Source organism: Barbus barbus (genome assembly GCF_936440315.1).
Source record: "Barbus barbus genome assembly, chromosome: 22".
Classification (NCBI taxonomy): Eukaryota; Metazoa; Chordata; class Actinopteri; order Cypriniformes; family Cyprinidae; genus Barbus; species Barbus barbus.
In genome coordinates, this window is record NC_136750.1 from 26,708,065 (window position 1) to 26,723,228 (window position 15,164).

The 15,164-nt window shown below is 34.4% G+C and overlaps 2 protein-coding genes across 3 annotated transcripts in view; one reads left to right on the forward strand and one right to left on the reverse strand.

Annotated features, from left to right (window-relative positions):
- LOC306887997 (von Willebrand factor-like) overlaps positions 1-2,377 on the reverse strand; it is a 35,284-nt gene extending 32,907 nt beyond the window's left edge. The window contains exons 1-4 of the mRNA XM_079446082.1: positions 2,273-2,377; positions 1,656-1,719; positions 690-836; positions 499-601 (exon numbers count right to left, since the gene is read on the reverse strand). Coding sequence (XP_079302208.1) covers positions 499-601; positions 690-836; positions 1,656-1,719 — 314 coding nt within the window. The 5' untranslated portion in view covers positions 2,273-2,377. The remainder of the gene's footprint in view (positions 1-498; positions 602-689; positions 837-1,655; positions 1,720-2,272) is intronic.
- A 1,554-nt stretch (positions 2,378-3,931) lies between these two features.
- Positions 3,932-13,346, forward strand: LOC306888361 (CD9 antigen-like). 2 transcript variants are annotated; one of them, XM_079446596.1, is made up of 8 exons: positions 3,932-4,338; positions 9,733-9,835; positions 9,922-10,019; positions 10,116-10,190; positions 10,271-10,372; positions 10,613-10,702; positions 11,894-11,977; positions 12,832-13,346. In XM_079446596.1, the coding sequence occupies exons 1-8, from the start codon at positions 4,270-4,272 to the stop codon at positions 12,895-12,897; spliced, it is 687 nt and encodes a 228-aa protein (XP_079302722.1). In that variant the 5' UTR covers positions 3,932-4,269; the 3' UTR covers positions 12,898-13,346. The 2 variants fall into 2 exon arrangements, with proteins under 2 accessions (XP_079302722.1, XP_079302723.1); XM_079446597.1 differs by lacking the exon at positions 3,932-4,338 and adding an exon at positions 7,658-7,921.
- Positions 13,347-15,164: the final 1,818 nt, after the last annotated feature.

Sequence of the window (15,164 nt, forward strand, 5' to 3'; positions counted from 1 at the left end):
TAATTAATAAATCAGCAAAAAAAGAATGATTTCTGAAGGATCATGTGACAATGAATTCTGGAGTAATGATGCTGAAAATTCAGCTTTGCCTGAATATATTAAGCATATTAAAATATATGCAGCCTTGTTGAGCAGAAGAGACGTCTTTAAAAAACATTAAAAATCCTTGATTCCAGACTTTTGAATGGCAGTGTATATATACTGTATATCATTTTCAAAGAGTAAATTTGACAATAAAATACTATTTCAGTCATTCTACTTTAATTCAGTGTATTACTTATTTCTTTGTAATTGTTGATGAAATTTACTAGCAATTTCAGACAATTTTTAGACAATTTTGTTCCTTCAGTGTAGAATCTTCATTTTTTTTCACATTCCAGTTTTCAAAAGATATTTTTCAATCGTTTTTCAGTTTATCATTCACATTTGAATTCACCTTCAGTTAGCAATCTATAAGCATTTTCTTTTATATTTTGAATAGATATTTGTAATTTGTACCTTTCTGCTCCTTGTGACAGCGTCCCATCAACAGAGAGGTGAAGCTCGAAGAATTCTCCCAGAAACAAAGTCACTCCTTTCCTCTTTCCATGAGAGAAATCACCTAGATGTAAACATGCACAAAAGCAGGCATTTTATCATCTTGACAGTGTACAAACTTTGCCATAGCTTGTTTAATTCATGGCTTTTACCCAGTATGGAGAAGCTTCTGTGTTGGCAGTCTCCCGCCAGCATGTAGCTGCAGTCTCCAGGGAACTCATAAATCACACCATCAAATGTGTGTATGTGCTGCCGGCTAAACAGACTACAGCGACCAGACCCCTCCACTGACACCAAACCTACAGAACAAAGAGGTAAAGAGAGTCAAGCACCAGCACACTTGCTTTTAATCAAAGCGACATCTAAGGTTTAAAAGTTAGGGGTCGGTAAGATTTTAAAATCAACCAAGCCTGCATTTATTTGATTAAAAATATAATTTTAAAAAATTATATTGTACAATGTTATTACAATTTAAAATAACTGTTTACTATTTTAATGTAAATAATTTTTTTATGTAATTAAATTAATGTAATTTATTCTTGTGATGGTAAAGCTGAATTTTCACTGTCAAATAATCCTTTAAAAATCATTGTAATATGCTGTTTTGCTGCTCACGAATAACATTTATTATTATTGTTATTATTATTATGTTGAAAACAGTTGTGCTGCTTAATATCTTTGTTAAATTGATGTTTTTTTCAGGATTTAATTCTGAATAAAATAAATTTGGTAACACTTTTCTTAAAGCCTATATGCATAATGCATTGAAAAAATTGTAATGCACCTTATAATGCATTGTACACATTTCAATTAATTGTTGCACTATGCATTTTAAATTAGGTTATAATTATTTCCGACAAGATATAATGTATTACAGCGCACATTATGAATTATTATAATGCATTATATCCTATAATAACCTTTTATAATGCATACATAAAGGCTTTAAATAAACTGTTACCCCCCAAAAATGTGTTTATTTAAAATATATTAAGTCTTTACTATGACTTATGATCAATTTAATGCATTCCTGCTGAATAAAAGGAAAAAAACAACAACATCTAAACAAAAACAACAGTCAGGAGATGCAAACACGAACAAACATGTTCAAATCTAACCTGAAAAATTCAAGATGAAAACCCACAGGATTCTGCTCCATCCTTTCCATCTGCACAGTTCCATCTAATTAAAGAAAGAGAAAGAAGCCTTCAGAGACTTAGTCCAGTTAGTAATCAGAACACCCCAGAAAGCATGCAGTGCATTGCAATGTTTAGGCACTCTATACTTTTTTCCTGAAAATGTAAAAGTCTAATGCACAATTGCTGGCCATCAACAATATATTGAAGTGAGCATTTGGAGGTTTCATTTAGTGAAAAATAATGGCATGAGCCAAAACAAAAGTTCAGGTGGAAGTGAGAAACAAAGCAAAAATCTCTGAGCACCTACAAATCTGTCAGAGAGATTTTGAGAAGTCATGTATTCCACATAGACGGCACAGAAAGAATGCTGTTATTCTTGAGCATGAGCTTAGGATGGGAAAACGAGCATAATATATTCCCAAACATGCACTGTATAATTCCCATGCATGCCTAAACATCAAAACATAAGCCTTAAGCAGCCAAACAAATGTACATGGCTTCAGAATCGCTAATACTAGGATTTCAAATTATCACAGAAACAAATGCATATTGTAATGCAATTCAGGACAGCGTGCTGATAGTTTGACACCTGTTACCTTTGACCTCTGATCTCTGCAGGCTCCCAGCAACAGGTTCTCTGAAGCGCTTTGCTGTGCAAGGTCTTCGCTGTCCAGTGTCTCACAATCCTGAAGACATGACTGGAACTCAATCTAGAAGGAAAGAAACGCTTTATAAGAGCAAGAGAGGGAGGGATGGTGTGATTTCCGTTTTCAAACTCATTAAGAGAGGACAATAGGAGGAAGTCTGGGCATTGGAGGAACTGAAGGATTAGTCTGGCAGTGAAGACAGATAAGACAAACCAACAGAGGACATTAGAGCCAAGCTAAACAGCACACACACGCACACAAACCGCAGGATATGCAGTGAGTTCACAGCCTCTGTGATGTAACCCGTCTCTGAAACTGATTGATTAACTGTTGGAAAACGGCGTATTCAGAGCATGTTCACACGAACTCCATGCATTCATCATTAATATGGGTTTTTTCATGCTACCATTCTTTGTTAACCCAGAACTTGCTGGCAAAAATATGTCCTACATCATATCCTTGCTTCAGGACCCAGATTGTACAGTACATTTGACATTAAGTGGTGACCCAACACAGCAATTTGAACAAAGGCCCAACAATTATGTTAATATAGTAACACAAAATAGACTGAATAGGAAAATGTACAACTTTAAGGGAACCGAAAAGGAACAATTGCTGAACATTTACTCACCCTTAGGCCATCCAAGATGTAGATGAGTTTGTTTCTTCGTCGGAACAGATTTGGAGAAATTTAGCATTACATCAGTTGCTCACCAATGGATCCTCTGCAGTGAATGGGTGCCGTCAGAATGAGAGTCCAAACAGCTGATAAAAGCATCACAATAATCCACAAGTAATCAATATGACTCCAGTCTATAAATGAATGCCTTGTAAAGTAAAAAGCTGCATGCTTAAATCCATCATTAAGACATTTTAGCTTTAAACTGTTGTTTTTGGCTTAAACACCCAAAGAAGTCCATCATCCATAATAACGCAATCCATCCCCTGAAGAAAGAATGGCCCAAAAGTCCATCCCCTGTTGTCTTCTCACATCAAAATCCACCAACATATTTGTTTAGAACTGTTCCGGACTGTTTGTAAATGGTGCTTGATTTGTGCATACTTCTCACCTGATTCAGAAAGGTGTATTATGGAGGTGTATTACAGAGTTGAGGGATGCTCAGTATTTGATGTCAATAAAAAGTTAATAGGCCTATATATATATACAGAGAGAGAGAAAGGACTCATGCTATTAATCTTTCACTCTCCTTCACAACCATGCTTAATAAGCAATGTAAATGAGAACATACTAGACTTGTTTTGATGTAAGGTTAAACTATACATACATGTATATCTCCATCCATCAGATATAAAACGTGTGTGGATGCATATGACTCTTAATAATGATGTAATTCTGGATTATGAAATCATGTGTGTGGGAACTATGTGAGCTACTGTGGTGCTTCACTTGTAGTTTTTCTTATTTTTAGTATGAAAAAAGAGTTTGATTCAATTAAATATGAAGAAGATTAGAAGGTAAGGAACGTGAGATTAAATAATGTATCATTAAAAAAAAGCACTGATGAGTGGAAGAAACCTCTGGGCTCTGCTCTGACTGCGGTGACGTCATTCCATCATGACGTAATTCCCAAGAGTGGATCTTGCGATAAAATAAATGGTTAAAAAAAATAACAAGCGTAACTAAATAAAGCGCGCGCGCGATTTACGGTAATCCTCGAAAAACAGCAACCCGGTCAATGCAAAAAGTGTTCGACCTTTGGCACGATCGATTTTGCCTCACCGAGCAAAAGATTGCAAAGTTGATCTTTGGCAGGAGGAATGAGGCAGTGAGTTTGTGTCTGTCGTGAGTTTTTCGTGTGCGCGCGCTACACACTCACTCACGCGCGAGTAAAGTCACACACAGCCGCACGCGCGAGCCGCCTGTGACACAGACGGATCTTTTACTCTTTCATTCAGTGTTGTGTGTGTGAGAACAGACTGCTGCGATGGCGGCGTTGACCGGAGGAGAGATGTGCGTCAAGTATCTGATGTTCGTCTTCAATTTCATCTTCTGGGTGAGTGAGAAACGATTGATGCTCGCGCGCGGGACGGTGTTTTATGATTACTCGCGATTTTCCTCAAAGATTCATTGAGAAATGCGTGAACACAGCGTTCTGTTTAAAATTAATTCTTAATTAGTTGAGATTGTAATTAATAACGTAGGGCCGTCTGTGTGAAGCTATGCAACGGGATTGCAACCATTTGGCTGACCTAATTTGAAGGTTTTTAGCTCGCATTTCAGTACCATGGTCGTGCATGTGTGTGTTTGTGAGAGTCAGTGTTTGTGTGTGTGTGTGGTGGGACAAGCACTGAATTTTGATAGTGTTTCCTTTGACTCCTTTGTGTTTGTGTGTGTCAGCTGTTCCTCTCACGGCTGGACAGGCGCGTTCCGATTCGTGAGCAAATCGTTCTTTTGAACCGGTTCTTTTAAATGAATCATTCGAAACGATTCTCCAGGTGTTCAGTCTCGAATTCGAATCAGCATACCAACTCTTGTAGACAGTTTATAGTATATATTGTACATAGTATGCTAATATTTTAGTGCACAACAGTCGGGTTGCGGAAGTAAAATCTCATTCATTTTCTCCAGATGTAAATAGATTTTTAACAGTAATTTATAAACGTTTAAAAGACCTACTATGAGTTTTGAGGTTGTTAATCTATGACATGTTGCATCTTTTTATTGAAGCCATCAGTTTGATTTATTTCAACTTATATTTTAAAATAATGGTGCGTTTTTTAAATAGCAAAAATTCTGGTAAAAACTACATTACCGATGATTCTACAAATGTATCTCCACCAATCACAGAGCAAAAAAGTGCTGATTTTTAAGTACTTTTTTGCTTCAAATAATTTTTTTTTCATATTGTGATTAACGTTGTAGCTAGTCGATTTGGTTCATGGTTTATAACTCTTTAATGAAATCGTTTTAAAAAATCCCCATGGAATGGGAAAATACTTTAAAGAGTGGGCAAACATTAATGCACTCTATTTGATAGAATGACTGGATGAACTACTGCATGCTAAAATGCGCAGTATACAACCAGAGCACAGTATGTGGAATAATGTATCCCACAATGCAATGCACCTGACCTTTGATTATGAACATAGAAAGTAATATCAATCACACTTTCAGAAAACTGCATCTTCCCTCAATATTTGTTCTAACATTTTAAGATGTTTTTATATTTCAAAATAATTATATTTGTGATGAATGCACCTCTAGTGTCACAAAATGGTATTGCAAATCCTGATATGCATACTTATAAGCATACACCTCTACTATATAGCATGCAAAAGCAGTTTGCATTATGAATTGTCACCTTACATGTTATATTTCAACAACAACACAAAATCAAGCTTGCACAGTTTGTTTTGGGCTTAAATCCAGTTGGGTCTGCTCCGCTGTTTTTTTGGCAATACAGATCGCACCATACTGCAACGTTCATTCGGATGTTCAGTTTCATGCCAGAGTTCAGTATATGCGTAATCTAAAAGAATGGAGAATTTTTGTAACCTCATCTCAAATAAAATGTAATTGCACCAGCGGCTGCAAAGTGTGGTCTTTTACTCGCAGTCTAGAGCTCTCCAAACAGATCAATGATTGATCTTTCCATAGCGTTTACACATTATGGGAGAGCCGGCCTATGAATAGCTTATTTTTGTCGGCTTTCCACATTAAACTGGGGAAAAATTATCATCTTAAACACTGTGGTGAAACAAAAGACTAGATGTGAATTTTTGAACCTGTTCACTGAATTGAATCTCTAATTGTTCTCATGAACATGACCCAGAGCCATATGATGTGCATGTGTGTGTGTGTCCAGCCCGAGGGTTTATGTGAGCACGCGTCCTAGATTGTCTTTAATCTGCGAGTCTATTTATAGAGTATGATAATCTCATGGACAAACTCACTGTAAACTGCATTTGTTGTGGGTTTTGATGGGGAATAATGTGCACATTATGAAATTGTGTGGTGTGTGTGTATGTTGTATCTGGTCTCATTCATTTGCACTCTGTAAATATTACTTAATATCAGCATTACTTAACACCTCCTCTCCTCACACACACACACACACACACACAGAGAGAGAGAGAGAGATCCTGCAGGTCTATTGAACCATTGCAATAATGAAGCATTCATGCTCTTCCACTGTCTTCCCTCCCTGCATAGAGACTAAACTACACATTTATTTAGTGACCAGAGATTTAAACATATCGCATTTGTGAAATGTGTTTAACAAGATAGGACAAAACTGTATTTACACATAACAATGCATAGTTACTAATGAGTTTTCACTGGTAGTAATATGTGTGGCATTGACATTTTTTTAATATAGTTTGCATAAAGACAATAATGCCCATTTTTAAACATGAATATTTTCAAAATAATTCAATAATTATATTGAAAACGTTCAATAAATGAATCAATTAAATATTTACTCTCCAATTCACGTTACTATAATATGACGAGGCCTCATTCTCATTACTGTAAAGTGGATTATAGAATATTTAATATAAAAATGAGGGCTGTCAAATCTATGATTCGCATCCAAAATAAATGTTTGTTTACATAATGTGTACTGTGAATATTTCTATGTATATATAATACACATATACATGTATATATTTAAGAAATATATATGTAATATATATTTATATATATAATAAAAAATAAATATATATATGTACACATGTAAATATTTCTTATATATACACATACATATGTGTGTGTGTGTGTGTGTTAGTGCTGTCAAAATTAGCATGTTAACGCAGGTGATTTTTTTCAGTTTAAGGCGTTAAAAATATTTAAAATTAAGCCTATTTTAAGACCATTTAGGACCTCTTTTTTTAAAAAAGATTTGACCTTATTTTTTAGGAAAATTAAGCACATTTACCCCTACATTAGTCGTACCATAACATGAAAAAATAATTGTTCTATATAATTATATATTATTTTTATAAATACTGTGAAGTATTTATACAGCGTGGTAGTATGTGTTGTTCTGAATTTAGATTATGCTAATTTGAATAGCTAATTCGAATTTGATTATATCCATTACATCATAGTCATGAGAATGAGATTTTATTTCTGTATTTTTTTTTTTTTTTTTTTGTGCAATATGGTAATGGGAATTCAAAGGTAAATGTGATTCATTATAATGAAAATGTTGCAGTGAAAAACATGCTTCATTTTTGTAAAGCAAAATATAAATGTCTTTTGTTTTTGGGGTGAAATGGCCCAGCTAGAGCATTAGAACAGAATGCAGTGTGAAGTCACCTGCAGACTCGCACAACATGCTGCCTCCCACATACCTGTGAGCTCCTCCCACTGACGTACGCAGAAAATTGTGCAACACACAGACATTTTTTCAGGTTTACTTTCTCTTCAAACAAAGGGTGGAAGCGTGTAACGGACAAACACTACGTTTGTGAGCAGACTTTGTAGAAACAGATCTATTTAGTTGAGATTGTGCAGGTGAACGTATACGGTTTGTTTCCCTGAACGAAAGTGACTTAGACAACAGCAAAATGGGTGTTGATGGATGTCCAAAATGTATTAAATACGCCATGTTTATCTTCAACTTTATCTTCTGGGTAGGTGTAATTTCATATTTGTGTCTTTGTGTGGGATTGTGTAAAAGTAGCACGCCATCATTGATTTGTGAGTGTTAGTGTTGTGATTTTATGTGCAGTTTGTGTGTGGAATGGGGGGAAAGGGTGAAGTGGGGTTATTTTAATGGTGTTTGTTTAGTTTTAGAGATTTGGAACAGATTTGTCAACCTTCAGTTTTTCAAAAAAAAAGATCTGTGTCGGAGAGAATGAATCAAAGAGCAGGACGTGAACCCTGTGATCATGAAACCGTTGCGTTCAGCTTAGTGCGGGACATGACTAGAAAGAAAACTAAGTCACATGATATAATGAGGAGCGTGGTGTTTGCACGTGATAGTCATGTTTTTAAATCAAAGGGTGAAAGATGAGTGGTCGGTGTGATGCATCTGTTTGTTTGTTTGTGATTTTGTACATAACTTTGAAGCAAAATCTCATGGTGTCCTTGAACACACTAAGCTGGCTTGACATTATTAATCTGCCGTCATTTTGGGTCAAACCAACAGATGTTGAGTCTGACCTAATGAGTTGCACATACTGCAATATTTTTAGTGTTAAAAAAAGAAAGCAAGCAGGATTTTTCCATGTGACGGAGGTTATTTTATCCCTGCATGGAGGAGGTAAAATCAGATGTGCGGTTTTGCCAAAATGGCTGATAAACATGCATGCATACTGTATATAGCATCACGTCAGATTGGCAGAACTTCTGCCAGTTTTATTTGAATTCTGTCATTTAATATTGCTTGCTGGTTTCAGAAAAGATGGGTGTAAGCCTATTCAGTTTTACTAGGCGTTTACACATTATTACATAATTCATGCACCTGCAGTGTCCTGATGGTTTTGTTTGAAGAAACAAGCAAAGTGGTCAAGCTGGTTAACACTGCAAGTGCACACCTGTTGGTATAAAAATAAGCATGCATTCTGACTGAAATATTGTTTGCAAGTTACCTATAAATCCTAAATATTTAATTGTAATAAATGTTTTATTTGTACTTTTATTTTTTTATTTTATCGAGTCATTCTTTAAATATGACTTTTTATAATATTTTATTTGATGGGTTATATATATATATATATATATATATATATATATTTATTTTGCAAGCCACCTGTCAATTCTAAATATTATATTTTATTATAATAGATGTTGTACTATTTTTGTCATTTAATTATTTTATATATTGTTTATTTTTGTAATGTGTTTTAAGAATTTAAGAAGAAACAGGAAATATATTTGTCCAAATAAAATAATAGTAATACTATAATATAATACAATAATCCTATTAAATTAAGAGACTTTTTTTAACTGATGTATTTTTATTTTATTTTCATTAATTTTCATTTTAATGTATTTTAATTCAGTCTCTAATGCACTTCTATAATGAATAGTTGCTAGTGAAGGGGTGGGACTGTGTGATCAGGGTTGGCAGGATGTAATTTTTCTGTGGCAGTAATTATCTACGTGGCATTTATGGCTTATATAAACCCATTTATGGTTATAAAAAAACAAAAAACAAAAACTAGGCCAAGACCCACAAGGCAACCCATAAGCAAAGCTGGCAGCAAGCAGGTTGCGTTTTGCCAGCCAAGTGACTGCCATTCAGATGAATGGGAATGTAAACGGATGGCTTTTATACCTCTTTAAATCAAACCAATAACCTCTGCTGAGAACATTTCGTGCCATCATTTTAGTTGCTTCTATTTAATGTTAAAGGGGTTGTTCTGATCTGTGTGTATTTCTATCCATTTGTAGGTGTTTCAGGGTGATTTATTCACAATCTCTTGTTGTTTTATTGCAGATTGCAGGGACCGGCGTCTTGGCTATTGGACTCTGGCTGAGGTTTGATTCCAAGACTAAAAGCTTATTTGATGGAGAGAACTCACCTTACGTCTTCTACACAGGTCAGTATTTTTTATTTTGGGGAAAATGTTTTTTGTGTCGCTGCATTTGATGATCGGCCGGTTAAAGTGAAGCGTGCGTGTTGTAGGTGTGTACATCCTCGTTGCGGTCGGCGCGCTGATGATGGTTGTTGGTTTTTTTGGATGCTGTGGTGCCATCCAGGAGTCCCCTTGCATGCTGGGATTGGTAATCCCCCCCATTATATTCTCAAATATCCCTACTTTGTAGTATTATGATGTTATCAGCCGTGGTCTTTGACTGTTGTTGTTTTTTCCCCCACAGTTCTTCTTCTTCCTGTTGGTTATTTTTGCGGTCGAGGTGGCTGCTGGAATTTGGGGATTTTCTAACCAGACCAAGGTGGGCATCTCAAATGCTCAGTGCACATGCAAACACACCAATGGTGCACCTAATTCAAGCTACTATGATTGTGTCCATAGGTTACTGACGATATAACGACTTTCTACAAGGAAACATACAATAACTACCAACAAACCAAACAACCAGCTCTGAAAGAAACACTCCGTCTCATCCAGCATGGAGTAAGATCTCATTTCTTTCTTTCAGATATTCAGTATTGTGAGCTTTGTGAACGCCAACTGCTGGTTGTTCCTCTGAAGCGCTCGTCGTAACAGCCTGAGAGATTGTAAACATCTTCAGAAAGCACTTAATGTTTTTTTATGTGCTCTATGCATCAGATGGTTTCTCAAGCACTAATTATTCCTAGCTTGTTGACTCCGATGCCTTGCTAATTTGAGATGACATCTGTTCCTCATCTTCAGCTTAACTGCTGTGGCCCGTCAGCAAACGCCCTGGATGTTGATGGCGAGACCTGCCCAGGAAAAGAGGGGCTCGATATTCTCATTACAAAGGTAACTGTGTTTACAGGCTAAAACGCTGCATTTTGGTAGTTTTTATATTTAATATGTAGATGCCACTGATTACGGAGTTTTGTAATAATATATTAGACAAGATCCATGTAGACTATGAAGGCAATGATAAAATAAATGTAAGCATAAAAATACAGATTCAAATGTAAAAATGCAAAAATGTGAGAACTATGGAAATAAAAATATAGATAAATGTAAATTTAAATACATTTATATAGAAATAAAATATTAGAAAAAAATAAAATGTATAAATTGACATTTATTTAATATTAATGCAATCATTTATGCAGTCCTTCATAAAACAAAATTTAGACTGTTTTCTCAAATGTTATTTGAGAAATGATTTAATGCATGTTATTTTAGTATTTATTAATATTTCAAATGAGCTTTCATTTTAATTATTTTTATGGTTTTAGTAATGTGTTTTTGTCTTTTTGCCATTTTTATAAATATTGAATATTCAAAAGATATATATAAAAAAAGAAAGATTATATTTATTTTTATTTCAGTTTTATTTTACTTCAGCTTGAAAACGAAAATGATTTTAAAAATGTTAGTTTTTGTTAACAATAACAGCTGGTATTTGCCAAGGCACATCATAACTCTTTGAAATTGAAGTTGGGTTTCATATCCATGTTTTTGGTAGAAACATCTACAGGAACAAGAATACACAAATACTTTGATCAAATATCAGTTAATGATTGTGTAACATTAGAGTTGACCGTACTGGATGAGATTCTTGTAGGCAGCAGGTCTGGCTGTGGAATGCTTTTACACCAGCTTCACTCAGATTCAATGCACTGGAAATGTTTCTAACCCGAGGACCCTGCGTACGGCTCAGCTTGAATGAGTCAGTGAAACATGCTGTTTACTCTACCAGTAGAAGGCCAAGTAAGAGGTCATCGTGGCGTAGTAACTGTTCACAAAATTGAGAAAAGAGTTGAAAACGGTTGAAGTGGAAGGAAATGGTGTGTTTTCAAAGGTTGTGCTTAAGATCCAGCTGGGTTTAAGTAAACTAATGAACAACTTCTCCACCAAATAAAGACATTCATTCTTATACTAGTAGATGTTATACTATGATAGATGTAAAGATAATTTTTTGAACAATTCAGAGAGCATAAAACAATACAAAATCCTTTTGTACTAATTCCAAATGTTGTTTTATGTGTTCAGAGCTGCCCTGATGCCATTGATGAAGTCTTTAACTCCAAACTTCATATTATTGGAGGCGTTGGAATCGGCATTGGAGTGATCATGGTAAATTTGATATAGTTTTATACATTTATATACATGTATAAAATTTTATATATAATTTATATAATAATTTATATTTAATTTATTTACATTTTATTTATATCAGTTAGTTTTACTGTGTGGTATTGTTTTTTGTTCAGCATTTTGACCTAATATTTTATGAATATTACATGAATTTAAAAATGTCTAATTTGATTTATATACTCATTACCGTTCAAAAGGTTTGGGTCATTAATTATTTTTAAAGAAATGAATACTTCTGTTCAGCATGGATGCATAAAGTTGATTGAAACTGAAAGTAAAGAGATTTATAATGCTACAAACATTTATATTTCAAATAAATGCTGTTCTTTTGAACTTTATATTCATGAAAGACAAAAGAGTATCAATGGTTCCACAAAAAGACTAATCAGCGCAACTGTTTTCAGCATTGATAATAATCAGAAATGCTTCTTGAGCAAATCAGCATATTAGAATGATTTCTGAAGGATGTGAGACTTAAGACTTGAGTAATGGGGCTGAAAATTCAGCTTTGCATCACAGAAATAAGTTGCATTTTAAAATGCATTCAACTTGAAAACAGTTCTTTTAAATGGTAATAGTATTTCAGAATATTACTGTTTTTATTGCATCAAATTATTTTATTGCATTCTTTCAAAAATACATAATAATCCTAAACTTTCAAACGATAGATTCTACTAATGGTGCAGAAATACAAACTGCAGATTTAAATGGAAAAAAGTATATTTCTCTTAGTACCTTGATTGTAATGCTTTTTTGGAAACATGAATGGTCACATACACGTGTATGTGTGTGATTGGCATGTCACTGAAGAAATGTGTTCTCCATCTGCGCAGATCTTCGGCATGATCTTCAGCATGATGCTGTGCTGTGCCATCCGGAAAACCCGGGAGATTGTGTGAGGGTCCGGTTGCCTGGGAAACTGCCAGTGTATTTGTGTTGCATGATGTCTGTCCTAAAGCACCGTCTTGAACATGACCTCATCAGCTAAGAGCCAGTTAGATCACAGCGTCAGATACACGATCTCTTCACGTCTCTGATTGACTGGAATTCACTCTTTTTCTTAGTGCAGCTGTATCACTGGTTCAGTCACGAGTAATGAGACAAAAGGGTTGGTTTAGCATTCCAAGCCCATTTGAAAAGGCCTTTAAGTCTGACTTTTTATATTTTTTTATCGTTCATAATAGATTTTAAGGATTAACCATTTGTTCGCTTTATTGTACTCGCAGTACTGCTTGTTATGAATTGTTCTTGAACTTTTCTAATGTTTTGTTTCTGATTTGTGAAGAGGGTCGGTTGATTTACCCACATCAATGCATACGGCTCAAATAAAAGCCAAATTATTCGTGAATTTTGTGGTGGAATGTTTTTTTTGCAGTATCCAGGATGAAGTGTGTTTGCATGGATCTGTTTTAACAGCTTTCCCTCAACAGGCTGATAAGAGTCATTGTGAAAGGGCTTGATACCCAAAACTTCATCAGTTTCCCATAATCACAGCGTCACTCCATTATGTGACAGTTTACAACCTTTCAGTTTCCTTAATCTTGTTTGTATCATTTTCTCTTTCCGTTCTTCCCCGCTTCTTCCTGTTTACCTTACTTGGTCTCAATTAGGACAGAATTTGGCAACTGGAACAAAATCTGTACACTGGAAGTGGTTGTCTCTTGCCTATTGATTTTATGTGATCTCTGTGTTTCTCAAACACAACACTGACACATTGTGAAAAAATGTTTATCTGCGTAAGAAGTGACCGTATGACTCACCAACAAACCCAAACAGATCCAGCAACAAAGAGAACAGAGAGTTTGAAATCATATTAAAGCACACACCCATCAAAATATTTCCTTTACTGTGATTTTATTAAAAACTCAAAACTCAAAATCAATGTGAGGAGTTATACATGCAAACGTATGACTTAACCTTCTTCCTTGTATGCATAATCATAAACCAGCTGGCTGTTGTTGTACATGATGTTATCTAGTGGTGTTGGGTATCAGTGAGATACTATTATAGTTATAGTCTTTTTGTTGACTTTTTTCCATTTTTAATAATTATTGTATTTTTAATGTGTATTTTAAAATTTTTATTGTATTTTATTATGTCTGTATAGTTTTTATTTATTAATTTATTTTCAGTGCATCGAGTTAAACTAAACGAAATTGAGAAATGTTGGTTTGGCAATTGGCTGAAATGTTTTTATATAATTTATTTATCTTAATCTGTTTATTGAACTTTTATTATAATAAAAAGATAAAGATACAGGAGAATAGAAACAAATATTTTAATATATTTAATTTTAGTTAACATTTTATTTCAAGTAACAATTATTTATTTTATTTTAGTTAATGCTTCTATGGGTGGTGAAATACTTAAAAATACTCAAATGTGCTGTCTTTCTAGGGAAAATATTGCCACTTGGTTTGATAATTTGTTATAGGCTATATTATTACTATTAAATAATACTAAAAATCATTGACATGTCTATCAGTATCAATGTCTATCAAAACAAATTACATCAAAAATACATAATGAATTATTATGATTATAACTGTATTGTTGCAATGCGAATTTTTTAATTTTGCTTAGTAGTAGTTGGAAGGAATTTCCCCTTCAAAGATTTTTTCATATTAACATGCAATTTTAAATAACATGAACTTTGTTGTCCCCTGGTGGTCTATATGATGAATTATTTTGAACCAGAGACAATTAAACAAATAAACTTTATAACTCCACAACAAACTTTACAATAGACTTGTACGGTGTGCTGAGGTCATTTTAAAACTAATGTATGCTCACCAATAAAGAACTTTGAGTTTCTGATTAGTCTTTATAGTACAGAAGTGAACGAGCTCCATTACACTTTTAAAAGGTTTGATCACTTTAATGTAACTGTAGGCTATACTAAAACAGAGAGAGAGGAAGTGTGTTACAGTCTGCAAACCTCTCATCATACACTTCAGTACAATACTGAGCAGATGCTGGGGCTGGTTGACTTCTTCACTATTGTTTGCATGTAATTTAGGACAGTCTGTGTGCATCAAGACAAATCTTCAGATGGTACAGGTGGGCTTCCATTTTCATGTTATTTCTTAAGATTTTACAATAAGGTGTCTTTTGTCAACATTAGTTAATGTATTAACTAACATGAACGTGCAATGAACAATACATT

Excerpts from the sequence above, each read along its gene's own strand:
- LOC306888361 (XM_079446596.1), top strand. The coding sequence starts at position 4,270 with ATGGCGGCGTTGACCGGAGGAGAGATGTGCGTCAAGTATCTGATGTTC. Across the intron at positions 4,339-9,732 it reads TCTTCAATTTCATCTTCTGG|ATTGCAGGGACCGGCGTCTT; the intron begins GTGAGTGAGAAA and ends GTTTTATTGCAG. Across the intron at positions 10,020-10,115 it reads CCCCTTGCATGCTGGGATTG|TTCTTCTTCTTCCTGTTGGT; the intron begins GTAATCCCCCCC and ends TTTCCCCCACAG.